Raw genomic sequence first — 10,400 nt, 5'->3', positions numbered from 1 at the left:
TTTTTTTATTTGTATGATTGCATCTGTGTTTATTATATACTTGTTTAAGTATAGCAAGTATAATGAATATAATGCAGGAATCGGTAAGGAATCGGAATCGTTAAAATCCTAACGAGTCCCAACCCTGAGCAGGGTTCAGACAGCAGTCAGGTTGGTGGGTTTGTCTTGTACCAGAGGAGGCTGCAGTTTGTAGCGGCATGTCGTGTTCGGACTCTGTCTGCAGCTATACATGTCTCAAACCCACGGCCACTGCAGCAGGGTCGTAGCCTTTGTACACGCCCACACCGTCATCAGCAGCTGTTTCTAAACTTCACACTTTTAAAGTTTAACATTTAGATTTTTAAGCTGTAGAAATGCTGCAGACTGAATCAAAACAATGGATGAGTTTTTTCATCTTGGCTGACACCATCTTAGATTCTTGAAGCAGGATTCACACAGTCATAGAAAACCTGGAAAGGTCAGTCTCATTTTCCAGGCCTGGACAAGTCGTGGAATTTTGTTGTGTGTAATGAAATAAATTGTTAGAGCAATCTTCCAGGTATAACTCTCCACGTCATGTAACATTACAGCAAATTTATTTTCTGTAAGTTAGCTGGTGACATAACGTGGCGCTAATATGCATCAGCTAAGAGCTGCACGATACATCGTTTCAGCATTGACATTGTAATGTGAGCAAACAACTTATTCGATGCCTGATACAAATGGAAAACTTTAAAATGGTTCTTATTTTCCATGACTAATACCGGCCAAGCCTTCTGCTTTTAGATGTTACATGTCTGTGACGTAGCGTGGCGCCGTTTGTTATGGGAAGCGTGACCAAACACTGAACAAGACTCTTTTAGGTGACCAAAACATTACAGGTGACTTTCATGAACAGGAAACATACTGAAATAGCAACAGCTACGGCTACACCTACACTCTGAATCTGTGGTTACACCATGGTTACATTACCTGACTGACGTTGCTATGGTAGCCACTTGTCAATCAACCACCCCTAAGTGTCACTCAGAGTAATCATGCTCTTAATTATGCATACCTTTAAGCCTTAATAAAATGTAAACAGCTGAGTTATATAAAAATTCAGCCCCTGTACAGTTGTCAGAAATGTTAAATGTTCACACGTGAGTCGTCGACGGTGACAGCGTGTGTATCAGCTTCGTCGAGTGTAACAAGTGCAACCGATGCTGGTATATGACAGTAAAAAGACGGGGACCTCGACACTTAAGAGGCACATGACGAAGGCTTGCCATGGAAAGAAAGACGAGAGTCAGCCTTCAATGTCCACGTTTGTATCCTTCGAAAAATGTCTGGTTTAAACCGGGCTCAGGCTCATAATTACAGTCAAAGGGCCGGGCCGGGCTCGGACAGAGCATGCACAGGCTCGGGTGGGGTCGGGCTGGATTTTTTGGGCCCGATCTAAGCTCTTATCTCTGGACCATCATCGAAGCTGGAGAATGACTAACGACTTTCTGCTGTGAAGAATCACCCAATAAAAGCTTCTTAACACAACGGGACACGTTCCAGCAGGAATATGATCTGAAGTTGGGGAGAAATTTACAACATCAGCATCCAAGGTTACATGTTTCTGTGACGTTAGCATGTAGCCACATGTAGCAGTGTATGTGATGTAAACACTTGCAATAAAACCGTCACAAGCTGATGTCATTACTGACGCCAGAGTTGGAAAAAAAAAACTGTGGCCATGTTTAATATGACCCTCCAACACTGTAACATTATACATGTGATAGTAAATAAGGGAAAGCATAACAGGTCCTGTTTAAATTATCACCGTGTTTTTGTGTTTCTGCAGCACTTCAACTCTCGGAGTTGCCAGCTGGTTCTGGGAGCCGGAGCTCTGCAGGTCGTCGGCCTGAAGACCATCACCACCAAAAACCTTGGTATGACCAGTTGCACACACCAGTCACGTTGCTTTTAAGGCTTGTTTATCTGAAAATGAAGATGCTCAGTTTGTCACTCAGCCACAAACACAAGTGTTGCGTCTGCTGTCTAATATTCAGACTCCATCTGTGTGTTTGCAGCGTTAGCTTCCCGCTGCCTGCAGCTCGTGGTTCACTACATTCCCATCATCAGAGCTCATTTTGAGACCAAACTGCAGCCCAAACAGTTCAGCGTCCTCAGACACTTTGACCACATCACCAAGGTAAAGCACAGAAAGAGATGTACACTTATACACACACGGTGACTACTGTTTCCTTACGTCTCTTCATTCAACATTAAAAACAAGAAGAAGAAGTGTTCGCATCAGCTTTGTGACGATGACTTTTACAGCTGATCCAGTTTTTGAAGAGTTTATTTAGCTCAAGGAGGAGAATTTTCTCAACACATGAAGGAACACGTTCCCTCTGAGATGTAGTGGAGTAGAAGTATTAAGTAGCGTGAAATGAAAATTTAACTCTGAACATTTCATCTCTCTGCTTTGAGTCATTGTGGTAAAATGTTGTGGTCCGTGTTGCTGAGGCTGTTTGTTATATTTTGCAGGACTACAACGATCACATAGCAGAGATATCTGCTAAGCTGGTGGCCATCATGGACAGTCTGTTTGAGAAGGTTTTATCTAAGGTGAGATCAGGTTTTCTGCACGTCAGCTTTCAGTTTGATCACTGAACACATGTTGATGCTGATCTGTCAGGACGTATTTGTTGTTGTTGTGTGCTCAGTATGAAGTGAAGGCTCCCATGCCCTCGGCCTGCTTCAGAAACGTCTGCAAACAGGTGGCGAAGATGCACGAAGCCATATCTGAACTTCTACCTGAAGAGCAGACACAGGTGAGACTCGACACAACTCACCCCTCTGTTGTTATTGTAATGCATCATGGTTTGTTTTTGTGTGTGTGTGTGTGTGTGTTCAGAGGCCTGTACGACGAAGCAGGATTTGAAGTTAGCGACGTAACTTCACCTACTGTGAAACTGATTCACCAGCATAAATCAATCTGTATGTTTACATGACATTAGAGAAAATGGATTTATTGTGCATGCTGACTAAAACCGGACTTTTAAAATATCTGTAGGCATGTTGAGACTTTGAGAAATTTGATTTAGTACTATTGCAGTGGGACTAACACACCCAGATAATGTGCATGTATACAGTCAGTCAGACCCAAACTGGCTGAGGCGCTCTGAGCATGCTCCACAAGTTAGCTACGGCTAACTTGTTTGTCCATTGTTTGGTCTGTGACGTAATAGACAACGGGTATCATGAAGCTGGTTACCTTTTCCCTGTTGACCTGACAGTCAGTGTTAGGCTTACTGAAGCCAGATAACCAGTGGTCGAATTGAGGGGGGATGAGGGGGGGGGGATGCCATCCCCTTTGTTAGGAAATTGACCAAAAAGCATCCCCCTTGTTAATCTAGAATCTGTGTGTGCAGGCACGGACGTAATTTGAGGGGGGGGACGCAGAAGACATGTCCACTGCACTTCCCGTATCTGTGCCCGCACTTTTTACAGCCGTTAACACCGTCCAGTTCGTTTTTAACATGTGGTAACGTGTTTTTCCGAGCCGTCTTTAAACGCACCATGAGAAGGCGCATACACACGCCGTCCTGTTGTGATCAGAGTCAATCCACACAGACAAGACGTGTGCTGCTGGGCAGTGCTGATGAGTGTTAACTATGTTCAGCAAACCAGCCAGCAAGAAGCAAAAAACCTTGCACAGTTTCTTCCAAACAAACCGTGTAAGTTGAGTAATGCTGTTGCATGTAGATAATGTTAGCTAAATGATGACTAATTAATAGATGCCAATATATCAAGTTAAGCTAGTTAACAAGAACACTAATGTTATTGTTACCTATGTTAAATACCTTGCTAGCTAGTTTCATGCTAGGAATAAACCCACTCCTCCTTAATAAGAACTTGTGCTCACTATTGCTTTGCACATATTTTTTTAATCTTTATTGCCACAATATAAAGAGCAGGGTCAGGGAGGAGACAGTGGACCAGAGGCCAGCAAGGATGATCATGCAGGGTCTTCACAGGTGAGGAGAGATTATAACTGGCTGAGAGAAAATATCTAGAGCACAAAAGTGACTGTGCGATTAATTTCCACAGCTATGTCACCACTACTATTCTTAATTCTATTTATAAATTTTGCTTTGCACATTTATTATCTATATTATTGCAATAGATAGAAGAGGGACAGGGAGAAACCAGGCAGGTATCAGGACAGGGACCTGACAGCAGCACCAATTATCAGCCCAAGGCTTCACAGATTAGGAGAAATTATAACTGGCTAAGGAAATGTCTATAGGATAAGAATGACTCTAAGATTAATTTTCACAGGTATTTCAGAGCTACTCTTATGAATACTCTAAAATGTTTTTTGTCTGTATTGCAATAGCAATACTACTGCATTATTTGTGTTTTTAAAGGCAGCAGGTATAGGTCATGCCATTTTTCTTTATCTTGATTAATTTTGCACATCTGTGCTGTGTCATATTTGATGATGTGTGCACGCAAAAAAATCAAAGCTACATTGCATCCCCCTTGTTAAAAATTAACAATTCGACCACTGCAGATAACGAGAAGATATGTTGGGTATGTTGAACTGGCTTCGAAGTACCGGCCTCTGATGTGCAGCTGTGTGAAGATAAATCTGCTGCAGGCTCACACAGATGTGTGTTTTCCTGTACAGATGTTGTTTCTGAGGATTAATGCCAGTTATAAGATGCACCTGAAGAGGCAGCTGGCTCGACTGGGGGTCGTTAATGACGGAGGACCACAGCACGGGTAAACGACACACACACACACGGCTCATAACTAAAGTCACACTTAAAGATAATGACTGACAACTTCCTGGTCCACTGAGAGGAAAATTCAAGTCTCATCGACCGAGGTATTTTTAAAGAATGTATTTTTCACTCTGTCTTCACATCTTCCTGTTTTAATTCATGTCAACACACACAGCTGTTTGTGGCTGGAGAAGATAAACTGACCAACATCTACGAATAGTTTAAGGGTCGCATCAAATATGAACTCAGTTTCCTGCTCGTTGTCTCTGTAAACTGCTTTTGGAGTTTTTAAGCCCAGTTCAGACCAAAGATACACGATGATATTAAAACCGTTTTAGAACGTTGCAGAGAAAAGTGTCAGCGGTGTGAACTGGCCGGTCTGAGCTCGACTCAAGCCGACTCATGGTGTCACCTGACACTCAGCTGGTCAAATGGCCGGCGGCTGGTTTTAAAGCACGTCACCTGTTTCAACAGCCAATCAGCTTGTAGCGAAGTCTGCTGGTCAAGTCAGAATGACCGCAGACGGCGCGTTGGCTTGCTGCAGCAGGTGCTCCGTCCCCTCTGAGACCGCTGGTTTCGTCCTCATGGTGTGCCGGTGTCAGACGGTGGGTCGCTGCCTTGGCGCTGGTTATTTATATTATTGTGGCGTATTGATTATGAATACAGTCCATCTGATGCTGATCTTGAAGGCTGAAATCAGCAGTACTCAAATGAACCAGACTCTCATTTTTGAGTTCTCCGTGATTGCGAGAAAAGAAAATGTTTTCTTGTGATAAATAATGTCGTTACTTTGAGAAATTAGACTTTTGTTTTCCTGAAAACCAACTTAAAATCGACCTGTTATCATTAAAAAATGAGCTGTTACCTCGATAGCAAAAATAATTCCGGCATGAACAAAATAACTGCACAGACGACCGTTCTCGACTTCCTTAAAAAACAACAAAATAGATTGGGATTATTGATCCATCACTCAGCTAATCAATGAACAGTTTGAGCTCTTATCTGACAGTTGAATTGACTGTGGTTGTTCGCAGGCTGGTGGTGGTGGACGTTGCCTTCTACACGGAGAACGTCCAGGCGCTGAAGAGCCTCGAGCAGCTCGACCTGAACATGGCCGAGATCTGGGAGCAGAAGAGGTGATAGAGGACGCAGACGGGATGTCCAGGANGAACAGTTTGAGCTCTTATCTGACAGTTGAATTGACTGTGGTTGTTCGCAGGCTGGTGGTGGTGGACGTTGCCTTCTACACGGAGAACGTCCAGGCGCTGAAGAGCCTCGAGCAGCTCGACCTGAACATGGCCGAGATCTGGGAGCAGAAGAGGTGATAGAGGACGCAGACGGGACGTCCAGGACCGACCGACCAACCCGGAGATGGGGGGGCCGACCTCGGGGGCCGATGGCGGCCTGCTCAGGGTGGAGGAGGCCCGGAGGGACCAAAAATACAAAACTGGGATTAGAAGCGCAGCAACACACTGGAGGCTTCCTGAACTGCTCCACCTTAAAAGACTTAATCAAGTAACACACAGAGCCTCCTTAAAAACTGCTGCCACCTCATCTCACTGTGTGCAATCCAACAGGAATACTAGTAAATTATTAGAGACACTTTTAGTGGGAGCCAAGGGTGTAGATAATGTTTAAGAAATGGCGGGGTAATTTATTTTTCTGTCGTCTTGAAAACATTCTATACTGTGGCGGACTCTTTCTCCAGATGTCGGAGCTGAAGGGATTTTTTTTATCACCAATGCACACTGAGACCGAATTTTTCTGTCGCTGATTTTGCAGACGTTTGCTCAACGTTCCCAGCCGAGGATTCAGGGTTCAGATAACAGAATATTTCTCTCTTTCCTGCTCTGAAAGAATCAACAGGGTTCCTTCACGGTGTTTCCAGACTTTTTCCAAACCTCCTTCATCAGCTGGTTTTGGTTTTATTTGCTGAGGTGACTGCGGTAAAATGGATTCTTAAACTTTTATACTCCAAAACAAGAATATTTTCCAGACTTGTTGTGGTCAAGTCCTGGACATCCAGACAGTTCGAGACCTGGAGGAACCCAAAAATGTGTAATTGAAGAGTTAATTTCCTTAAAAACTTTAAATAAACAACATCCAGACTGTGAAAGCATCGCGACTCTCTGCTACATCCTGTTGTTACCAAAGTAAAACACTTTCTAATTCAGGAAATAGACTCTTCAGCTACACAGTTTTTTTTCCTTCACTCAAACGATGCATTAAGTTTTCTTCAGTCGTGACGATCCAGAGACGAAGGTGATTTTTATACGTGTAGTAAATGGATGAGTTTGACTGCAGAACATGAAGCATGAAAATCAGCTGTTGACTCAAACTACTGTTCTCCCTCCTACTGTAGTTTTATTTAATCTGCATGAACAGAACGTGAGCTTTTTGTTTCCTCCGAGGCTCAAATGACTCAAAACGGAACAGAAAATCTGACTAAATTTCCATCTCCACAATCTACATCAGATCTTCTTCTTGTTTTATAATGAAGAAAACAAACCAGCAGGATTTAATCTGCACAAAGTGACACTTAAATCAAACGATGCGTCTGCAGCAGGTTCGTCCTGTTTTTCCAAAATAAATCAAATGTCAGGAGGTTAAATTAAATTAAATCTGTATCGGCTCCTAAAGTCAGAAAATAATCAAGTGACCAAGTTGTGTCTCCCAGGTGTTAGTGTTCAGGCTGATGTTGGTTACAGGTGGTCACGGTCACACATGAGCCCGCTGACGTGATATCTGTGTTGAATATGAGCAGTGATGATTTAAAGGACGTAGAAAGCTAGCTTGCTAGCTATTTATCAAGCTTGCTAATAAATGCCGCATCATACAACGTTATTGGTACATTTTCCATGTCCTTACGTTCTTTACCTGTCTCTGACTCGCCGCCAGCCAGGCAGCATCTCTCATGGTCGGTATCATACAATATCAGCTGCTTAAACACGACAACAGTCAGTGTCTAACTTCTGTGGTGATACTTTGGCTGCTTCTACAAACTGGAGGCTGGCAACCGCCATCCACTGAAGGTAACACACTGACTCTAGATAAATACGTCATACAACAACTCCTTGAGTTGCGCCAAAGTGTAGTTTTCTTGAAACGTCAGATTTTCTGTTCCTGAGTGAAGTTCAGTCGTTCTGAGCTCCAACCCAACAAAACACACCTGACCAGCTGCGGCCACATCACCTCCCGTCTCTGAAATGGACGTCAACACTACAGGCAGTGTTTGGCTGTCCGAAAATCCAGGATGAAATGACCCCAGGGTCTCATGTCTCGTCTCACTGCATTAAACAGCTGACATACTTTCATATAAGTAGTTTGTTTCCAGATTATATCCTGTTATCATGAGAAAGCTCCCGAGGTCATGTGATGCTACAGCTGATCTTGACCGTCCCGGTTTAGAAACAGAGGAGGCTGAATTCAGAGCGTGTGATCATGTGACCGCAGCTGTCAGTCTGTCATCACTGTCTGCTTCAGAAGTGCCTACTTTTGATCTGAGACGACACATCTGAGCTCTCCACTACAGTGTGCCTACCATACCACTGTGTGTGTGTGTGTGTGTGTGTGTGTGCGTGCGTGCGCGCGCGTGAGTGTGTGAGAGTGAATGAGTTGGGTTGCATGTCTGAGAATCCAAAATGTCTTGAATCCTTCAAACCTGATGTGAATAAAACAGGATGATGGAGCGACTTGTTGTTTTTCAGTTTGTTCATCTGCTGCACGTTTTTATGCCGTGTTCACACTACACGATATCAGCCCGATTACAGCCCGACGCAGCGTCGTACGGTGACGGCTGGATCGTGATCAACAACGAGTGTCGTATGCGATAATCCGTCGTTTCTTCTCATGTAGTGTCATTGTAGACGACAACCAACGTGTCTGGGACGCCTCACGACATCCCGACAGAAAGTTGATTTTCTTTTTGTCATTCATGACTTCTCCTGTCACAGCCATCACTTTGACCAATAGGAACACAGAGCGATCTGCTGCCATGGAAACTGTGCGACAACAACACCCCAGGCTTTTAGATATTTCCTGTAGGGACGTTAGCACACAGAGTAAAAAGGAAACAGCAGAGGCACTTTATCAACAGTTAGCATCAAACTAGCTAACAGTGTTATTTCTTCTCTGTTTCTGTTATAATGGAGGATATAAAGGAACAAAATTAAAAAGCAGTCACTTTTCCTCACCACCTCATTTGAGCTTAGCTTTAAAGGCACAGTTCATATATTTTTTTCTGAGGTGGGGCTGTATGAGATACTGACCTGTAGTCAGTGTATTACATACAGAAACAGATGGGACCAGCATCTCTGCTGTTTATTAGGGTTAACAGCAAAATTAATTTAGCTACTTTAAAAAAAAGACTTGAACGTTTCCTTGATGACGGTCAGGAAGTCATAAATTGATATACTGTGTGAAATGGATATAGAGGAACATGACTACATAAAACGGACGGATGAATCTGCAGGTAACAGAAAAACTGAATCTCATGTTGGACGTCATCCAGACAAAACTAAGAAGTAATTTTTCCCTCAACTTAACTGATTTACACGACGCTGAAGTTCACGTCTGATTCAGCAGTTAAGGGGAGACTTAAGGGAAAAGTCATTTATATTGCTGAGAGACCCATCTTTGACTTTTTGTACTTTTTATTGTCGTAAAAGCACGTTGGATATTTTAGGTAAAGCCTCAGTGCTGTCTGAAACTCACTTTCAGATTTGTGAATCCTTTATTCTATTTGTGAAAATGTAAAGCAGGGAGAGAGGCGTTTTTCTCATGTAGACCACATTAGACCAGGTTACTTGAAAACCGCTACACTTCTATGGATCAAATCTGGACTAGATTTTTCTAGAGAGTCTAAATATTATTCAAAAACACACTTTCAGTTTTGTTAAACCTTTATTCTGTTTGTGAAAATACAAAAAAGGGGACACGTCTAGTATAAATAGTCCTGTCTAGTCCAGAATTGACCAAGTACATTGGTTTTTGATCTGGACCTGGTCTAAAGCGATCTATGCGTGAAAAACACAGTGAGGTGTCAATTTTTTTGCATCTCCACAAATAGAACAGGTTTCACAAATCTGAGACTGTATTTTAAATAATACTGAGAGTCGCTGGGATAATCTAGTCCAGACTTGACCTGTTGAAATATAGTGGTTTTTGACCCGGACCTGGTCTGATGTGGTCTCCATCTGAAAAACGCAGTGAAATGTCCCCTTCTTTTGCATATGTACAGACAGAATAAAGATGTCACACATGTGAAGCTGTGTCTCAGACAGAGTTGAGACTTTTCCTAAACTGTCAAACATACTTTTACAACAGTAAGAGGTGCGACAAGCCGGGGAGCCCCGCGACGTCATTAACGGTAACTACCGAATCGGAAGCGAACTTCAGCGCCATGTGATGTGCCCACAGTGAACACGGTCGTCGTTACAAATGACCTCCTGTTGTTACACAGCCAGCCGCGTCGTTACAAATGACCTCCTGTTGTTACACAGCCAGCCGATAAAAGCCTGCAAGGATCAACCTGATCTCACAGAAATACGTGAAATGACCACGACCTCTTAACACCGCATTCCGTGGTGGCAGCACGTAATGGGTTGAAATTACGTGCTGCCACCACGAAAACAATGCCAATGTAAAGTCAATTAG

General features: G+C 43.2%; 1 protein-coding gene across 4 annotated transcripts in view; it reads left to right on the top strand.

The window, feature by feature from the left end:
* The window catches only part of vps54 (VPS54 subunit of GARP complex), a 41,761-nt gene that overhangs the window by 24,612 nt on the left and 6,749 nt on the right, over positions 1-10,400 (top strand). For 2 of the 4 annotated variants that reach the window (XM_050043702.1, XM_050043700.1), the window contains 6 exons: positions 1,811-1,898; positions 2,040-2,161; positions 2,500-2,580; positions 2,679-2,786; positions 4,649-4,743; positions 5,780-5,912. In XM_050043702.1, coding sequence (XP_049899659.1) covers positions 1,811-1,898; positions 2,040-2,161; positions 2,500-2,580; positions 2,679-2,786; positions 4,649-4,743; positions 5,780-5,885 — 600 coding nt within the window. In that variant the 3' untranslated portion in view covers positions 5,886-5,912. Of the gene's footprint in view, positions 1-1,810; positions 1,899-2,039; positions 2,162-2,499; positions 2,581-2,678; positions 2,787-4,648; positions 4,744-5,779; positions 5,913-5,964; positions 8,435-10,400 lie in introns of those variants that run through there. The other 2 variants (XM_050043701.1, XM_050043703.1) reach the window with 2 other exon arrangements.

This window comes from Epinephelus moara, chromosome 5, assembly GCF_006386435.1.
Source record: "Epinephelus moara isolate mb chromosome 5, YSFRI_EMoa_1.0, whole genome shotgun sequence".
In the NCBI taxonomy this organism is placed as follows: domain Eukaryota; kingdom Metazoa; phylum Chordata; class Actinopteri; order Perciformes; family Serranidae; genus Epinephelus; species Epinephelus moara.
This window is presented reverse-complemented; position numbering and strand designations above follow the sequence as displayed.